This window comes from Lynx rufus, unplaced genomic scaffold (genome assembly GCF_022079265.1).
Source record: "Lynx rufus isolate CCGP_SWC_20201006 ecotype Redwood Valley unplaced genomic scaffold, mLynRuf1.p SCAF_27, whole genome shotgun sequence".
NCBI classification, from domain to species: domain Eukaryota; kingdom Metazoa; phylum Chordata; class Mammalia; order Carnivora; family Felidae; genus Lynx; species Lynx rufus.
The window spans coordinates 3,238,562-3,257,879 of NW_025814842.1; the positions used below are offsets into that span (position 1 = coordinate 3,238,562).

Genomic DNA, 19,318 nt, shown 5'->3' on the forward strand with positions numbered 1-19,318 from the left:
TTACCTCCTGACTTTGCGTGACTCCAGGTGAGAGAGCCTGGGCAAGACAGAACCGCGTCCTTGATTGGGTCACCCCAGGGCCCCCGGGGCCCGTGGTGCTGAGACCACGGTGGACCCCAGAGACACGCTGACCTTGGGGTGACCAGCCCAAACCAGGAAAGCATGAGCCTCTCGGGGCAATGATCATGTTGTCCCCAAAGCACTGCAAAGACGCAAGATGTCCTCTGAGGACACCAGGAACTCATTGCTCATTTAATTTATGCAAAATCCCAGTTCTTTGCAAGTGTTATGTTCTAGAGAACATCACAACGTTGGACAGGAAGGCTGTATGGAGTCTCAGTCCACGAAACCTCAGCACTGAGCCTGCGTCCAGAGAGCGCGGCTTCCGGGAGAAAAGCGCAGTCGCTCGGTGCTCTTCTCCTCCCAGCCGCTCCTTTTCTTCCCTCCTCCTCACCCATCTGGGAGTCTGTCCTTTATCCCTCCGTACAGACTGTTGACATTTTATGGGACTCTCAGCAGGTGAGATTAGAATCTATCCCCTGCCAACTGTTTTCTACGTGTCCCCTCTTTCTATTTCCTCCTTTTCTATTTCTTTTGCCTGCCTGCTCTGGGATTAATTAGCTGTTTTTGTATCTACATTGTTTGTTTTTTTTTTCCCTCGCTTGTCTTGTTCTGTATCTCTTTTCACACTCACATAGTGATTGCTCTGGAATTTAGAATCTATATCCTTAGTGAATTACAGCTTCTCTTGAAGTGCAGCCCGTGCATAACGTGAGAACTTCACCAACAGATGCTTCCGGCGCCACCTTCCCACCTTTCGTGCCGTCGGGGCCGTTCACTTCACTCTTACCCACGTTACAAGTCCCGAGAAAACGCGGCTCTTGTAGCTTTAAACAGTCAACTCTATTTGAGAGTGAGTCAAAATAAGGAAAGAAATCGATCTACTTTCATTTGAACCGTGTCTGGAAATCATTTCTCCGCGTAGACGTGCGGTTTGGGTGTCCACTGGACAGCACATTCCCCCAGCATCTCTCGTAGTCCGGGTCTGCTAGTAATGAATTCTCTCCATTTTCGTCTTCCGGAAGACATCTTTATGATGCTTCCACAGGACAAGAACCCCGGGACGATAGGTTTTCCCATCGGTACTTTAAACATATCATACTCCATTGCCTTCTGGCTCACGAGAAGGCCGTTGCAATTCTCTCCTTCGTGTATCTGTCTGTCCGTATTGAACTTGTCTGGGCATCGGCACCAGCCAAGTCCTCCGTCCTCTGGCCGCTGGCGACTCATTAGGAAGTTTAGCTGAGTTTCCCTTACCCGGCTGTACGGTGTCCCCGATGGTGCTGCCCTGCTGTGTCACCGGTGAGCCGGCCCTCACACTCTGACCCGTCAAGAGGCCTGTCTTTTCTTAATGTTCCAGACCAGCGGGTTGTCCTGTCGACCTCGGCTTTCTGTGGGCTCAAGGAAAGTTAAGATTTTGTAGTTAGTTCAGCTTTTTCTTATTCCTGGATGTGAGGTTCTTCCCAGCTTTCTGCATCCTAGGCACCGCGACCCCCCTGGGCGCTTTTAATCCACAAATGCTGAGTGAGGAACGGGACCGTGGACTTGGTGGCTGGTGGAGGGAGGGTCTGAGATCTAGCGCAGCCAGGGTCCGGAGCAGATGGGAAGAGAGTGTGACTTGTAGAGCCCAGTTGAGGGGCTTGGGCAAATTTTAGGCGTTTTTATTTCTGCCTAACGAGATGAGCTTTCCCAGAGGAGAATAATGAGAGATCACGGTGATCTTTCAACAGGACCATGTTCTGTTCCCACATGTTCTGGGCCAGGAGACTATGGTCTTTGTTTCTTTACCTTGAGCCAAAAGGTCCTTTCAGTTTCTGTGTCTTGTTTCTGAAACAAGCAACCTTCCTTTGCAGAAAGTTGGATGTCACCCCCAGGGTGCTAGTCCCCTCCTTCGAGGCCGCTGGGGTTCTCATCCTCCACCGGCTCGCCAGGTCACATCACTGCCTTTTCCGCAACACTTCTGATTCCCCCATTGCCTACTGTATACGTGATCAACCACTGGGTTCGGCACAGGAGGCGATGCCCAAAGCAACCTAATCCACTTCCTCAGCCACACTGCCCCTGTGCACCCCATGTTTCACCACGCTCACTGTTTTCTCACAGTGCGCCAGAGATTTCATAAACACCAGGCCTTGCGTGCTCCATTTTCCGGGCGGAGAGCGCCTTTCTCAAGGCCCGTCCTTTTGGACCTAGTCCAGATGCCTCCTGACTTGAAGGCTTCCGTGCTTTCCTAGGGCGGAGTCTGCCCCGTGCGTCTCGGGCTCCAGGGACCGATTTGCCTGTATCCGTCAAATGAGTATCTCCCCTAGAATGTGACTTCCTGGAAGGCAGGCCATTTGGCACGTATATAGCTGGTCAATAACAGAAAGACAGCAAGAGTGGAAAATCTTAAAAATGGTGGTCCCGTAACAGACCAAGAGAGATTTAGCCTCCAAATGAATGAATAATCCATATGGGAAGGGGTGCCTTTTTTTTTTTTCAATACGAAGGATAAATGGGCTTGAAACATAGTGGTGTCTAAAGGGGGAGGGGCTTCTAGATGAAACCTTGCCTGAGTCTCACACGCCAAGTAACCAAAAAAGAAACCAGAGAAAGCTTTCATTAGCTATTTATCTCGGGATTCCTGGGAAAGCGTCACCCGTGGAATGAGATGATCCAGTCCACTTCTCCGCCTATGCCTTAAAGAATTCTCCAGAAGAAAATGAGAAATAGCCTAGTTCTTTTTCTTTGTGATGCCACTATTAGCCTCCAAAAACATTCATCACACTTCGCTCTTCTCGATGGCATAATTGCCTGTGAATCATGAATGGCAGCTCAGGGTGTCTTTCTCTTCTCTTCTCCCTACTGTGCTCCTGCTGTTTGCCCTGCTGTCCTCCACGACCGCCCGGGAACAGTGCCTACCGCACCCCCCCAGAATGTGCAGACGGACGCTGTGAATTCCACAACCATCCAGTTCCTGTGGAACCCGCCACCTCAGCAGTTCATCAATGGCATCAACCAGGGATACAAGGTACCCGGACCTAGCTCAGAACCCTGGGTGACTGTCGTGCTGTGTTCTGGTCTTGTGGGCTGCCCACCCCTCATCTCATCAAGAACCCATTGCACCAAGCTACAGTGTATGTCGACCTTGGTCGGGGCTGGGGGGTGGTCAGCATTTATCCAAGGTCTTATCACTTCTACTGGTTCAGGAACTCAAATTGTTAGTTTTCAAGAGGACGTTTCAGATGCAACAGAGTAATTTCTTTTGAAAAAAGCCATTCGTTTTAAAATTACCAGTGGAAAACCTATCTCGATTGATTAGAATCAGCATTTGTACAAACCACTTCTTCCCGGCAAGGAGTCCTCTCAGAAGAACAAAGGGCACTGGACGCAAGTGAATGATATTTCTATCAAGTAAGGGCATTTATTCCTTCCCCCTCTGGATTTAAGGGAGAGTTCTGTTTATAGAACCGAGACCAGAGAATTTAGGACACCTACCTGGACTGAAGTAGAGACACAGACCGATCCCCACCATCCAACCTCCTTCTGTCCTTAGCTACCAGAATATATTACCTTCACAGGTGTATTTGGACATAACTTCCCAAAGTATAGTTCATCTTGCCGACTAGATCAGCTTCTAGCTGGCCCGGGGTCCTGTGTTAATTTTACCTACAACGTATTCACAGGTGTTCTGCATTAGAAGGTAGACTTACGGAAGATCTTCATGGGGAAGGGACTCCACCTAGTCCGCTCGAATTCTTGGTAATTTCAGATTCGGAGGGTATTAGTTCCTTAGACACATGGTTCCCTTTTTTTCCCCATTTGGATTCAACTTACAAAAACACTTTTTGGTTTTCACTACATGGCAGATGTAGCTAGAAATTTGTCCTGCCTTTTCTTCTTTTTTTTTCTTTTTTTTTCTTTTTTCTCTTCTTTTCTTTTCTTTTTGATTCCCCAGAAGAATCTACAGTCAGAAGCTTTTTTGAAAGAAAATCATAATGATCAGATCAACCAAGATGATTTTGCCTCCTTGGCTTTCCTGTCAGGTCTTATTGGCAAGACCAGAGCGTTCATTCGATGGCTCGACGTCGGTTTGATCTCTATAAATACGCTTTGTGTCCTGAGGCAGGTCAGCCTTCAGACCTGATTAGCCCTGCAAATGTTTGGCGTCACAGGAATTAGAAGTCCCACTCATACATGATGTTGCCCGCATGTGAAAACAACATCCCTTAGAATATGTAGATGCACTATTTTTCTTTAAAACTGTAATCAACCTCCTAAAATTCTTTTCAGAAAAGCAGTGTGACATAAATCACAAATAATTAAGATTCATTCCCATTGAATCAGGGGGTTTCTTTTTGAGCCAGAGTAGGTGACTATCTGGAAATAATATTTGTGTCCGTGTCTCGTTGTACTAAGTTGAAGAAAGATGGTGTCGTCTTTATTGCTTAGTGTCTGAAAACACGTACATCCCGCATCATCTTTAAGTGAAGCGTAAGTGAAAGTTTGAGGAATGTCGGTTATTTCAAATTGAGTTAAAGTAGAGATTTTATTTATATGGACATGTATCAAATACATACAAATATATGATCTCAACAATCTACGAGATGTCTCTTAAAGTCAGTATGTTTAAGTGGGACTCTAAAACGTTAGACTTACAGAGTTTCTTGATGGTGACGTGGCTTTCTTTGAAGTTACGTCAACCACAAAATAAGATTCTGATACAGACTTGAGAATGAAGACATACAATTAAAAAGGATTTCTTTCTCACCCTGTCCTGTCCCAGCTTCTGGCATGGCCCGCAGAGATCCCGGAGGCCATCACTGTGGTCACCATTGCGCCAGATTTCCATGGAGCCCACCACGGGTATATAACGAACCTGAAGAAGTTCACTGCCTACTTCACATCAGTTCTGTGTTTCACCACTCCGGGGGACGGGCCTCCAAGCACACCTCAGCTCGTACGGACTCATGAGGACAGTGAGTACCCATCTGTCGTGGTCGCACCAGCAGCCAAAGTCAGCCCTCCAGGAGGCCCGACCGCTGTCTCGTCCAGCGCTGGGCGGGGCCCACGGAGGGTCATCAGGAACCTCCATGTCCTCAGTGTTCAGGGTGCATGTGCTCTAGGGAGATAGTCAGTGGAAAGTAATGGTAATGAGTGGTGGAAGGCGGTCCCTGGGATTGGGAGCCTGGCGGGCGGACAGAGCTCAGAGGGAAAGAGAAACAGTCTGGTCTCAGCCCTGTGGTCAGCATTTCATCTTGCTGGTCCTCTCTTCCCCCAGATTTCAACTTCCAACCCCTTTATCTTCTAGAATGCCCTGCCAGGCCTCCCAGCCTGCGTCTTCCCTGACGCTCCCCAGGGCATCTCACCCTGGGCCCCTCTGAGCACCTTGACTCGGTGTTGTCTCTATCCAGTCAGTTCACACCAACTCCTGCTCTGTCCTCAGACCAGATGACACTGTGGAAGGCATTATATGGAGAAGTCACCTGAGAAAATGACCACACGTGTGCACAAAGACACCGACATAGGGAGGCTCACTGCAGTTATTTGCAACTGCAAAAAAAAAAAAAAAAGAAGAAAAACATTCAGATATTCCAGAGGGGTGTAATTGAAAAACTTATGGAATGACAATATACTAAATATTTCGTCAGTATTAAAAAAAAAAGTTTAGAGAGAAAATGGTCATGATCTAATGATAAGTGAAAAAATAATATACAAAACTGTATGAGATCCAAATTTTATAAAAACATTGTATAAAACTTGTATAAAACTCCATGAGATAAGAAAAGACCTTGAAGAAAATACGTCACATTTTTTTTAATGTTTTATTTATTTTTGAGACAGAGAGAGACAGAGCATGAACGGGAGAGGGTCAGAGAGAGAGGGAGACACAGAATCCGAAGCAGGCTCCAGGCTCTGAGGTGTCAGCACAGAGCCCGACGTGGGGCTCGAACTCACGTACCGCGAGATCATGACCTGAGCCGAAGTGGGACGCTTAACAGACTGAGCCACCCAATATGTCACATTTTTGACAGTTATTATCTCTATGTGGTGTGATTAGGAGTTTATTTTACATTTTTGTTTGGATTTTGCCACATATCTCATTTCTACAGTGAGTGTGTCCTCTGTTTATAAGGACAGTTGAAACTAGTAGACATTTAAGACAGTGTCACCCAGGGCTGCCACTCGTCTGTCCTCCAGCTCAGGGTGTGGCCGGCCCCCTATTCCACCGATGACCCCGATGGGCATTGTGGCGGTGGGGTTCTGACCTCCCTGCTCCTTGTGACCTCAGCCTCTGCAGTTCTCAGAGGCAGCATTTATAGGGGTCAAGGCCGTCCAAAATGAGCTTCCTCCTCCTAGCTGCCATCTCAGAATCCTGTTCACACCCCAGTTCTTCTCTCGGAGGATGAAGAGTCTGACCATTTCTCAGATCTCCCTCATCCCTCCCTGACTGCCCTGACCCGCTGAGCTCCCAGTGAGCTCATTTCCTTCCCAGATAAACGATTACGTGGCCCTTAACCTGTCACACTCTCCATAACCCGGCTCTCACTCCACCCTGTGACTGTGACTACCTTGCGGGTTCAATTCTGCAGGTGCCTCGACTGCATGGAGTGATAGGATTATGGGATTTGTCTTTTCAGCGAGTGGACAGATAACGGTGGATTGATTTGCAAATGTTGAGCCACGCTTGCACACTTGGAGTAAATCCCACTTGGTCACAGTTTGTAATTATTTTTTATGTTGTTGGATTCTGTTTGCTGATACTTTGTGGGTGATGTTTTTGCATCCAAGTTGATGAGAGATACTGGTCTGCAGTTTTATTTTCCTGTACTTAATGTCTGCCTGGTTTTGGCGTCAGGGAAATGTGGGCCTCATGAAATAAATTTGGTTGTGTTCTCCCCCTCTTCCACTTTCTAGAAGCAATTGCATAAAATTGGTGTCAATCCTTCTTTAAATGTTTGGTAGCATTTTCCAGTGAAATCCTCTGGGCCTGGAAATTTCTTTTGGGGGAGCGTTTCAGTTTCTCCCATGGTTATACTACTGTTCAGTTGTCTGTTTAATCTTGGTTTGGTGTCAGTATCTGTGATTTTCACGTGTGTGGATGTCACACTCCTGGCGGTAGTCCCTTCTTCCATGGCTGCAGGATATGTCATTGTGTTCCTTGTTCATTTATGATAGTGGTGTTCTCCTTTTATATTTCTGTCATTCTTCCTAGAGATTTATCAATTTTGTTGATTTTTTTCTTGAGGAACCAACTTCTTGTTTCATCGAGTTTTCTCTAATGTTTTCCTATTTTTGGTTTCGTTGATTTCTGCTGCTAATATTTCCTTCCTTCTGCTTGCTTTGGGTTTATTTTTTGATCTTTTTTTTTAAATTTCTTGATGTGGGTAAACTGTGGATTTAAACTCATTTCTATTATAAACAGTCGGTGCTATAAATTTTCCTCCCCACGCTGCTTTAGCTGCATCCCACATACTTTGATATATCGTGTTCATATTTTGCTATAGTGTGTTTCATTTTCATTCAGTTCTATGTATTCTTATTCCTTTTGAGACTTCCTCTTTGGCCCACGAATTATTTAGAAGTGTACTATTTAGTTTCCTTGTATTTGGAGATTTTCCTGTTGCCTTTCTGCTACTGATTTCTAGCTAGATTCCATTATGGTCAGAAGGCACACTTTGTACAATTTCAATTCCTTTAAATTCATTGAAGTTTGCTTTATGGCGCAGCACACGGTCAGTCTTGGTAAATGTTTCATCGCAAGTGCTTGGAAAGAATAATGTGCATTCTTCTGTGGAACCTGCTTTTCAGCTGCAAATGTTATGCAGCCCTCCCCCCCCCCCCCCCCCCGCCCTCAGAGTTTAGGATTAAAGGAGAACGTTGATCGCGTTTAGCTCTTTCATTTAAAAAAAGGATGTGTGCCTATCTCATCAAGTCTTGTTCGTACTGTAATTATATCATAATTAAAGGCTGATTGACTGGTTCATTCATCCATCTGTCCCACACAGAAACAAGTCTGCACACTTAACATTCACGTGTCTGTGGAATGCCCACCATGTGCGAGGTAGCCAGCTGGGTGTCGCAAGGGTTACAAAGATAAGTCAGCACAGCCTCTGCCTTTGGAGCTTACGGCCTAATAGGACATGAGGGACGTGGCTGAGGCCAGTGCCACTGAGGAGGGAGGTCTGGGGAAGGGGCTGCAGGTGCCTAGCAAAGAGGGACAGAAAATAGGTGGGGCGTGGGGTAAGTCTTGTGGAGGAGGTGACAGTTTGACAGCTGAGCTTCTCACGCAGAGAATGGCTGAGGCCACTCCAGGGAGGAGAAATAGAACCGACAGTGGTAAGGAGAGTGTGCGAGCGTGACAGGGTATGACGTGTTGGGTGTGGCTGCAGTGCAGCACGGGGCGGGGGTGGCGGAGGGAATGAGCTGGGAAAACTAGCTGGGGGCTGACCCAGAAGAGTCTCGACCGCTAAGTTCAGGCACTTGGACAAAGACGTTCCGGGTATTGGGGAACCACAGGAGGTTCTCCATCAGGGGTGCTATTTGAACAGATCTGTAGTTCTAGAAGCTCTGTCTGGGGGTCTTGTGATGGTTGGACTGGAGGTATGGGTGAAGGATGCTGGGAAGAAGGCACGAAATTACAAGAGCCCACCTCCAGGCTGTGGAGACCAGGGGCAACGGATCCTGAAGAGGTGTCACGGGGAGTTTGGGTGCTCATTAATACAGGGGGACTCGTTAATAGAGGGGTGGAAAGAATCACCCAGGACGGCCTAACATGCTGAGTTTGTGTGACTGTCGATGAAGAAGCCGGCAGTGAAGATGTGGAAAAGTGGTCTGGGGTGAGGACGCGGGGCTGGACTGGGACACACCGGGTGTGCAGTGGCTGTGGGGCATCTGGGCCCATGTGGCCGATGGGCAGCGGAGGGGCATCTGAAGTGGACTGGGGAGGGCTGGCAGTTCGCAATTGTGACCTTACTTTCCGAGAAAGAGTTAGGGAAGGTAACTGAATATGTGGTCTATGCACAGATGGAAACGTTTGATGTCAGTTCTACCCCAGAGTGTCTGTGCTGTAAGATCCCAGGCAGTTAAAGCCACCTAAGCACATGAAGTCACTCTAAGGATCGGGTGGGCAGATTGTGGGGCGGGGGTTAAAACAAGGGGGAAGCCACTGGGCTCTAGCCCAGTCACGCGGGGCCTGTAGGTTTGGGGACTGAGGGTACAGAGGGGGCATGCAGGGGTCCCATGTGGGGTCTCAGAGAAGGAGGCAGCCTTGCCTGGGTGAAGGGTACTTTCTGCACTCGTGTAGGAAAGCACAGCCCCCTCATGTGTGTAGACAGGGTGGGGAGGGAGCTAGCGGGGGACACACTTGACGAGAATCCCCCTTGTAGCTCTCCATTATGTGCGTGTTTCCATTCTTTGGCAGAAGAGGCAAGGCACTGTCTCTGCTCAAGCCGCAGCCAGGTCCAGCTGGGTAGCAGACCTCTCTTCCCAGAGAATATTCATTAAAAACACAAAGTGGCGGGGGTGCCTGGGGGGCTCAGTCGGTTGGGCATCCGACTTTGGCTCGGGTCACGATCTCATGGTTCACAAGTTCACGCCCCGCGTTGGGCTCTGTGCTGACAGCTCGGAGCCTGGAGCTGCTTCGGGTTCTGTGTCTCCCTCTCTCTCTGCCCCTCCCCCCTCATGCTTTGTCTCTCTCAAAAATAAATTTAAAAACATTTTTAAAAACCCACAAAGTGGCAGAAGATGACTCCTTTCAAACAAGAGAGAAAATTCCTGGCTCGATTCTTCACTAAAAAAAAAAGAAAGAAAGAAAGCCCAATTGTTGCTGGTTAGTGGACAGAAATGGTGGAGAAACATCCCATTAAGCTCTGTGGCCAGGAAATAGAACACAAAATGCACTTAGACCCACCATTAGTAGGTAAAAAGAAAAATTGGACATTTCTTTCTTGGGAATTGAGAAAACTGGAAGTGATATCATCTTTTGAGAGTTTTTTAACGGAGTCTCAATTTTCGGGGGGGAGGCAGGCAAGGAGCCTGTTTTTCCTGTTCAGAATGTGGACTGTCTCACGGAAAGGTGGCGGTCGGGTGCTAGCTTGGCCCCATGGGGGCCGTAGGGACGGCCTCCCTTGCTCTCTGGCTGACGGCACCTCCCTCAGCTCAGCAGCCAGCAGGCCCCCTTCCACAAAGCTCCCACGCGATGGGAACTCGGGGGCTGGGGAGGGGAGGGTGGGCAACACAGTAAAGAGGAAACGGAATATAAATTTTAAGCCCAGACATTGCCAGCTGCTTCCAGCGGAGCTGGAGGACAGCATATTTGGGCAGGAATCCAAGAAGCAGAAACACTGAGAATATAAAAGGAGCAAAAAGCTTTCTTTGCTGCTCTATCGATTGAAAAAAAAAAGAAGTCAGTTCAAAAATCCATCAGAACGTCTTTCTGGAAACTCAAAACTGGAGGAAGATGAGCGCGTTTCGACAACCATTCTATTTTACCGTCTTCCCTGCTCAGAGAGTGGCATTTGTCAGTGTTTGAGCTTATCCGTAAAAAGTCTTTTGAAAGTTCCACCCAGATAAGTGTATCTGCCGAGGCTGTTGCCATTTTTCTTTTTTTTTTTTTCAAATTACAAGTTGTGTTAGGAAGCTTTGTCCAGGTACCAGCCGAGCACCGCGTTCTGAATCCACCGTCTGCAACCGAGGCTGGCCATAGCCGGCACGGGGGTGAGGCTTCTCCGAAGGAAGCCTCCTCTGCTCTCTGGCCGGACGGCCAACACGCGTCACCCATGACTTCGCGCTCTCCTGTTTTAAGCTTGACATACTGCACTGTGTTATTACTAGAAAGATCTCGGTGTGGCACGTTCGGGGTCTGACTGGAGGAGCCATGTGGGGCAGAGAGCTCAGTAGGAACCGGCTTTCCCCCCCGCCCCGGGGTGGGGGCCTGTGCTGGGGGACTGGGTTCCTCAGCTCCTCCCGGCTCCCCTCCTGTTTCTCCGGGCCTTGCGTGCCACAGCCCCTGCAGAGCGGGCGAGGGGTCCCTGGCCCTGAGGGTCCATGACCATGGATTGTTCACCTCACGCTGGGCTCCGGGACTTCTTGTCTGGGTGCCTCTCACAAATGACTGTCGGGATACTAGGACAACACAGAGCTGAGAATAGCGGCCGGTGTCAGGCAGCATTTCTGTGCCAGGGCCCTGCAAGCTGCTCTCCTTGTTTTATTCAGCTTTATTCTCACATTTGCCTGGCCCAGGGAGTTATTTTTATTGTCCCCGTTGTGCAGAGCAGCAAATGAAGACTAGAGAGTGTGAGGAACTGCGTCGGGGATGGGCCTTGAGTCCAGTCGGCTGCTCGTTAAGCCGCTGTTCCACCCCGCGACCCTCTGGTGTCAGGAGAACGGCTGCACAGGGCAGGGCCCCTCACAGGCCGCATGCCCGGGTGCCAGGGGCTGCTTGTCGGGACCCAGCCAGCCTGGTGGTTCTCATTAGATCAGATCGAGGAGAAGGAGAGTGAAGTGTGGCATTCTCCCTCGGCCCGTTGCTTGGGTTCTCGGCGTGGCTGGGATGAAACTGAGCAAAATAATTTACGTGCCCAGAGCCCGGACACCTTCCACCTCGAAATCCCTCACCCCCGCAGGATTTGTACTGGCGTTTCCTTCGGCTCTGGCCTGCGGGCTGCCCTTGCCGGGTTAGAACTTTCCACACAAATCTGACCCAAAGAGAAGGGACTCTTGTGCTAACAGGCGACTTTGTTTTTAACTTATTTTTAGAACCAGGAGCTGTGGGACATCTGAGTTTCACGGAGATTCTGGACACATCCCTCAAGGTCAGCTGGCAGGAGCCTCTGGAAAAAAATGGCGTTATTACAGGTTAGTGTCCCTGTCTTCTGAAAAAGGAAATGCAGACTGTGTCCCAGCAAGGAGATGGCCTGGCCATAACCCGCACAGCCCTCCGGGTAGACGTGCACTGGCGGCCTCTTTGGGTAGCGGACGTGTCCACCTGGCCATCGGCAGAGGGCAGAGGGCTTGGTCGCCACGCCCGAGATCATGCCCCTGGGGCCCCACCTCCTTTGGGGTATTTCTCTGTGGGCCACAGCTTTCGAGTCAGAGGCCAGGCCTCCTTGCGTTCTCTTAACGAACCTCTAGAGGCTTTGATCCGGGGGAATCGGCATTTTGTGGCACATCCCTTCACATACACCATCCCCCTCGATTCTCGAGGCGATGCGGCAAAGTATGTGCCAATATCATGACGGATTCTCAGAGGACGCTGAGGCCCAGAGGGCCCTCCTTCAGCAGGCATGCACCAGACGTCCACTGTGTGCGGACCCTCTACTAAAACGCTGCTATCCGGCAGCAGCCAGGGCCCCGGGAGCCCCACGGGGAGGTCTGGGTGTCCTGGCTCAGGCTCCTTGCCCCTGGCCCCCCGTACAGGGCCTTCGGGGGACCCCAGCTGACAGGGGAGGCCAGCCTGCCCCGCCCTCAGACAGGCTCCTCTCTGACTTCAGGCGTCTCTGGGGAGCGGTTTGTCTTTTGTAGGGCTTTGATGATTTTTTTCGTATAGAAGAGGCTTCACCTTTTAGGTTCAGGCTTAATTTAAATCTTGGCTTGAAAAAACGGTTCTGGGTTTGGTTAACAGCCATGCAGGCTTCGGCCTCAGGTAAAGATGGAAAGGACCGTGTCCCACTGTTTCAGGGGCTCTGAGGGCTTCAGGTCACCTCTCAGACCCTCCGTTTCTTTGTCTGGACAGTGGTTCAGCCCTCTTGGGGCCGTAGGGAGGAGGCCCCGGGTGGCCGCGCGCAGCACCATCCAAAGCTGCGGCCGCCACCGGCCCTTTCCGTTTACTGAGCGCTTTGTGAAATGTCAAGCCAGCCACTCGTGTCCCCACAGCGCGGCCACGCGCCCTGGGACTCTGCCTGCAGCATCTCCTGTCATGTCTGGGGCTCCTGCCTCGGCCCTCTAAGCCTGGACCCTGAGGCCTCAGGGGGACCCAGCTCCTGAGCGAGTGGTGTCCATCCTTCCTGTGCATCTGTGACAAACCTGTCCCTCAGCGGATAATTCTGACGAACCTGGAGCGCGTTGCCCCTCAGCGGATAATTCTGTAGCCTGACCGCCTGCAGAAGCCCACGGAGGCCCTCCTGTGCCGGACACTCCAGAAGCCCGTTCATGCTAGCCGTGCCCTGGGGAGACCAGGAGTGACGTCCGTCCCCGCTACCCGGCCTCGGGGCCACATCCTAGACAGCAGCAGTGGCGACCCCGGGCACTTACCACAGGCAGGCACCTCAGCATTGCAGGATCCTGTTTAGTTTGGAACAAGCACACAGAGCGCCTCTTACAACCCCTGTCTGAGACCCTGGTGTCGACGTCCCAGGGTCACGTGGCCGGCACGGGGGGACAAGTGTCTGTGTTCTAGCCTCTCCCTCCTCAGTGTGACGGCGGTGGGGTTCACACCATGTTCCTAACCCCGACCCGGGGCTCCCGTCTTCCTGGGGTCATGGGCTCCCACCAAGTGTCTCCACACACCTGGCAGCTCTCTGGATGAGGTCACTTGGTGCAAAAAACTTAATTATATGCAAACAACTCAATAGCTGAATTTGAAATTAATGGAAGCCTACCTGCCTCTGTATCGCCGACACCACCAGAAACCCAGCTCTGCAAAGACAGGATGTGGGCAAAGGCATGTGGCATGCCGTGGTCCTGAAATTGAGAACCGTGGTCCCCTGTGGACACAGGTGGGAGGCACCCAGCATCACTGTGTCCTCGCGCTGTTTCTGGGGCTCCAGGCAGTGTCCCGGGTGCCCTAAGGCATAGCCTGGGGACTGCCTTCCTACCCTAAACTCCTCTGTTCCCTTCCATTAGTCGGGAAACTTCCTGGTGCCAACCTCTCCTGCTTGTCCACAAAACACTACCTTGTCTCCTGAGCTCGGCCAGAGGCCCCTAAGGACCGGTGTGCTTAGACCACGTCCCAGAGGGCACACAGGCCCCGATGCGGCCTCTAACCCTGACTTTCGACCAGGGTACATCTGTGGGTCTGGTTCTGCCCTCGGAGCTAACGTTTTGAAATGCCTCCTGTCAGCAACGTCGTCACTCCAGGAAAAGGGAAGAGTCACTATTGAAATTGGACAGCAGGGCCCAGATCCGTTGTGTATCCGGCAGTCCCCTCAGCATCCATCAGATCGCAGGTGTGACTGCGAAACGACAAAGGCCTCCTGCTGCCTGGAGCGAAGAAACTGAACAGAGTGTGGGTGGGCAGAGCAGGACCTCGTAGACAGCAGCAGCCGGTGTAGGTGAACTTTGTTTTCTGCCACACAGAGGGAGGAAAAAGCAAAGCAAGCAGGGCCGGGGAGAAGCGCGCAGAGGACGACTGCCCTCGGAAGCAAAGGGCGTCCGGCTCAGATCCCTCAGGGTCGGCTCCAGTCCTGTGGCCGGAACGAGGCTGTGCTCAGCGCCGACTTCAGAGGCGAGGTGTCCACATCTCCGTGCTTGGGCCCCGTGACCACCGTGTCTCAGAAGTCTGGCCAGGGCTCCGTGGTGGACACGTATGGACCCGGAGACTTCCCTTCCGACAGAGACACAGTTGGCCCCCGCCCCGTCCTCTGTGAACGCACCCCACACCTCGCTCCTGGTGTAAATCTTCCGGCGGGCGCGCGGGCACACGAAGTCACCGAGCAGAGCCGGCGTCCCCGGCTGAGCCGTGGTTGCCAGTACTCGCGATTTACGATCATCTGTTCTCGCCAGCTAATAGGGCTTAATGAACTCATTTTCGTATTTTATTTAAACAAATACCTGTGGTTACACGCAGCAGCCTTGTGTTGTTCAGCACGGAGCTTGGCCATCGGAGCTCCTGGCTGCTGGCGTCCTGGTGCTTTCTGGCACCGCCGTGACCTCAGAGCCACGGGCGGACGCCCCGCTTCCCCTGTCAGCCACGTGGTCCCCGTCTCGCTCTGTCTGGCTGCGCTGTCCCCTTTCCCACGCAAACTCTACAGCGTGCCCGGGTCCCTGCAGCTCTGGGGAGGCCTGCGGAGGAAGAGGGCCTAGCAGAGCCGAGGCCCGACGGCCGTGGTTTCCTTGGCCTCACCGCACGGGCCCCCCAGTCACCTCCCCGGTGACCCCTGCCCTCGGCGAGGCCCTCCCCGGCCCAGGCGGCGCTGCCCTGACAGGTCAGCACCCTCCCTCGACCGGGCTCCCGGGGGGCGTGCCAGCAGCAACACAGAGTCTGCCCCGGGCTCCGGGGGGAGGATTTCGCCAAGTGCAGCAAAAGGAAAGCCTGGTTTGTGGGCAAACCCGGCCTCCAAAGCCACCCACCATCCTTCTGGAGGCTCCCTGTCAGTGCAGCTGCTACTGGGGCCGACGACAGCGGCACGGTGTGATCCTCTGCGTGGGGCGCTCGGTGGCCGAGACGCCCGGAGGAAGCCGTTCTTTATCCGCCTCTCAGTCAATTTGCGGCCAGAAAGAGAAGGCAGCCCCGAGCAGGGGCGGCCTGCCCGCCGAGCAAATTGCCCATTGCGCTTATTGTAAATTCCAGCATCTTCCACTCTCCCTGCGTAAACTCTGATTTATGAGGGCCAGGATGCAGACAGACAGCTTGTGATTGGATGTACTGCTCTCTTGTAGAGAATTTACTTCAGATCAACAGAAAATTATTTCTGAAGCTCCTGCGGCCGTTCGTCTCCGTTAGGCGGCATCCGGAGCAGGTAGGAGGCCCGCTGAAGGCGCCGGGCGCCGGAGGGGCGGCCCCTCCTGTCTCCTCTCGCGGCTGGAGCAGGTGAAACGCCCCCGGGCCAGAGCCGCCAGGCACAGCCGAGCTTTCCCGCGCCCTTCCTGAGCAGATGAGTGTCGTTCGGTTTTGTTTGCATCCGCAAGGGTCGTGGCCCACCCGGCGACCAGGTGTGATGCGACGGACTCCAACAAGGCCCCCCCACAGAGGACTCCAATCGGGTTTGGGCTCCAGGTTGCCATGACGAGCAACATGCCGTATTTCCGTGAAGTGTGACGAAGGACAGCTTTGAAACGGATAAAACTGTCTGACTGCCAAGCCCGTAGCATTTCGCGACGCCTCCTGCTATATGTTCAGGGAAGACGCGGCCATCAGACTGCTCAGAGACGTGCCAGGTGGAGCCAGGGTCAGGGCTTCGGCGACAGGGCCGTGCACGGGGGGGGGGCTCTGTGGGGAAGCACGCAGCCCCGGGCCAGCCATAGAAACCCTTGGCCGCTCCCAGCAAGCCCACGGACCTCTCTGCCCCTTAGTTTTCCCCACCGTAAAGGGGGGTAGCGACGGCTCTGACCCGGAAGGTCCGCCGTGAGGATTAGATGAACTGATGTGCTCAGGACGCCTCCGAACACCAGGAACTGTGTGTTTGAAGCCAGTAATTTGATTTTTAATCGTACAATTAGATCCAAATTCCGAACTGACAAAATGAAAAGGACGGGTTGGCCTGGCACGCTGAGAAGGAGGGAGGCAGGATGTGGGGCGGGAGGTGAGGAGGGAGAGTCTGGGGTTGTAGGGGGAGCAGGGCAGCCGGGTGGGGCGTCACCTGCGGGGCCCTGTGCAGGGGAGACTAGCGGGAGGCGGGCAGGCAGCCCACAGCCCAGATGGGTGTAGCGGAGCACGGAGGCCCGGGCGGAGGTGATGTACGCAGAGGCACCCAGCGGCCAGTGGCCGGGACCCCTTGCTGCCCTCCTGCCCCGGATGCCTGATCGGCACCGCCCAGCTGGGGGGCCTGGTGTCTGTGCCCCGGAGCCCCCGGGCTGTGGGACTGCAGACAGGCAGCAGCTTCTGACATTAATTTTTTTTTCGAAATATTAAAGTCCCAAGATGCTCTCTAAATTCTTATTTACCTGCAAGCACAAGTTTCTAACTATATTTATTGCCTTCATCAGAATGAGCTTTAAGACTCCTTTCAGTGCTTCGGTGTCCCGAGTTTATTGACTGGAAAGACAGAAGAGCAAGCATTTTCGGTGGTTCCCCTCCCCGGGGGGCCCAGGAGCTCTCTCCATCACTGTCTCCCTCTTCAGGAGCCGCTCTTAAGGGTCCCTAATCACATAAACTCCCCTCCACGGGGGGCCGATTCAGGATCTTGCTGAGGCTTTGTTTCCCTGAGCCTAAAATCACGGTGGAATCCAAGGCTGACTAAACTGTAATCTTGAGCCCCCCGCCGGCCCCCGCCCCAGACGGAACGGCGTCCAGGGGAAGGAGAAATTTCGCCAGGAAAACGGGAGGCTCAGAAGGTGGGGAGCAGTAGAAGTGGCGCCCGGGCCCAGAGGAACTTTTTAGGCAAAGCACTTTGTGCGGGAGAGAGCGTCGATCAATCATTTCATGAGGGAGAAAGTGGCAGTGTTTCCACAAATTAGTTGCAACCCAGGAGCTAGCTCCTGATTTAGAGCAGGGTATAATGAAAATACCAGCCTACGAAAATGGAAATATTGATGAAACGCATCCACGTTTTGACAAGAGTTGAAATCAGGCGCAGCAGGCTGGCGGCCATCACTCTTGTCTCCGCCACCCACCCAGCTCGGGAGCTGAGGTCGCCAAACCCAGGCAGCCCTCTGGGTCTCGGCGGGGGCGGGTGGGGACGGCACTGTGGGCCCGGGGCGGGGGTGGGGGGGGTGGCGCTGGGCCGCAGAAGAAGGGGCCCGACTCGGAGTTGGGTTTGGGCAGGCTGCGCATCCTCCCGGCCCCCCGTGCTGTGGCGGATGTTCAGACACAGCGCATCTGGCGCGCCCTCGGCTCCCGGGAGGCCCGGCTAACTCTGTTCTTGCTCCTAGGCTACCAGGTCTCCTGGGAGGTATACGGCAGGAACGGCTCCCGGCTCACCCACACCCTCAACAGCACGACTCACGAATACAAAATCCAAGGACTGTCCTCGCTCACCACCTACACCATCGACGTGGCTGCCGTCACCGCGGCGGGGGCCGGCCTGGCGACCTCGTCCACCATTTCTTCCGGAGTGCCACCAGGTCAGTAGAGCCCAGCTGCCGCTCGTCTGAGGACGTTGCCCTCAGAGAACGCCGACGCCCGGGGCTGAAGGCAGCTCCGTGTGCCGGCCGCCAGGGACCTTCAAGAGAGGGGTGTCCGCTTCCTGCCGGCGGTGGGGTGGGAAGCGGGCCCTGTGGCCTGAGTCAGCCCCGTCTGCCAGCACCTGCTGTCGGGTGGGGGGGGTGGGGGGGATCCCGCCCCGGGGAGCGAGCTGGCCGCGGGGTGCGGCCCTCCAGGGAGACAGTAGTCGGGGCCTGCAGGGAAGACGGTGAGAGATGTGGGTGTGGAAACCGAGAACAGGAAGCATGAAACTTCATTCCCCGAACTACACAATGGAGACTTGGGTGGAGATAAGAAGAAGGAGTTGGAGGAGGTGGCAGGGGAGGAAAGATCTTGCAGACAGAGGGAGAGGCAGACGCGTCCCCAGGCGCCGGGGACTCAATTATCTTCCCGAACATGCAGCACGCTCGCTCCAGCCTTGGAGAATGGCACTCAACTCTTTTCTCTCTAATCTTAAAGTTTCTGTTCAAAATACGTGTTTTTCCTGGGAATTCACAAACACAAGTGAACGCGGGAAAGTGCTGTGGGCTCTCGGTTCGACTGTAATTCCAGCTGTCAGTCTCTGGCCACTCACAAGATGCCAGTTTGCCTCGTGTTGGCTGGTCTTCGAGGCTTAGGCCCTGAAGCCCCCTCTGAAGTCTGCACGTCCCCTCATCGTGCCCTCCGCCTCCCTCTGCCTCCCACTCCGTGTTCACACCCAGCCGCTTTCTTGGAAGGGGGACGCGCAATCTGGAAGGGACGCAAAGCAAATAAAATGGATAGAGTAAAAAAAGAAATCCACCCAGGAAAGAGCGCATTCTCCTCACAGGGGCCACGTTCACGAGAGAGCTCAGCAGCCGCCACTCCCAGTTGGGTGCGATGAAGGAGGAGGGCACGGTGTCTCCTCTCCTCTGAGCAGCGTGACCTCGTAGGACGCTCTCTAGAGGCCAGTGGCCACCCGCTCTGCCAGCTGGGCAGGTGTCCCCAAGCCAGTCTCTGTCCCCAGATACATGATCACTGCACCCTCTCTCCGAGCTGGCGGGTCGGCACGGCCACCCACAGCGTATCCCAGGGACTTTTGGGGCCCGCGGATGCGGGGCGGGACTGGAGGATCTGCCTCTGCAGCAGGTGCTCAGGTGGTCGGGGACCACGCTTCCAGGCAGTCCGGTGTCTCTTAAAGGCGTTTACAAAATGAGTTTGCTTTTTGAAAGAGAGCAGTCTTTGACTGCCAGAAAGATTCGTTTCTTCGCCATCAACGGCCCGTTCCCACAGCACACG

At 53.2% G+C, this 19,318-nt stretch overlaps 1 protein-coding gene across 1 annotated transcript in view; it reads left to right on the forward strand.

Moving 5' to 3' along the window:
• The first annotated feature begins 295 nt into the window (after positions 1–295).
• Positions 296–19,318, forward strand: part of SDK1 (sidekick cell adhesion molecule 1) — a 157,952-nt gene continuing 138,929 nt past the window's right edge. Inside the window, exons 1-5 of the mRNA XM_047089469.1 lie at positions 296–519; positions 2,955–3,070; positions 4,826–5,018; positions 11,800–11,898; positions 17,791–17,982. Of these exons, the coding sequence (XP_046945425.1) occupies positions 504–519; positions 2,955–3,070; positions 4,826–5,018; positions 11,800–11,898; positions 17,791–17,982 (616 nt within the window). The 5' untranslated portion in view covers positions 296–503. The remainder of the gene's footprint in view (positions 520–2,954; positions 3,071–4,825; positions 5,019–11,799; positions 11,899–17,790; positions 17,983–19,318) is intronic.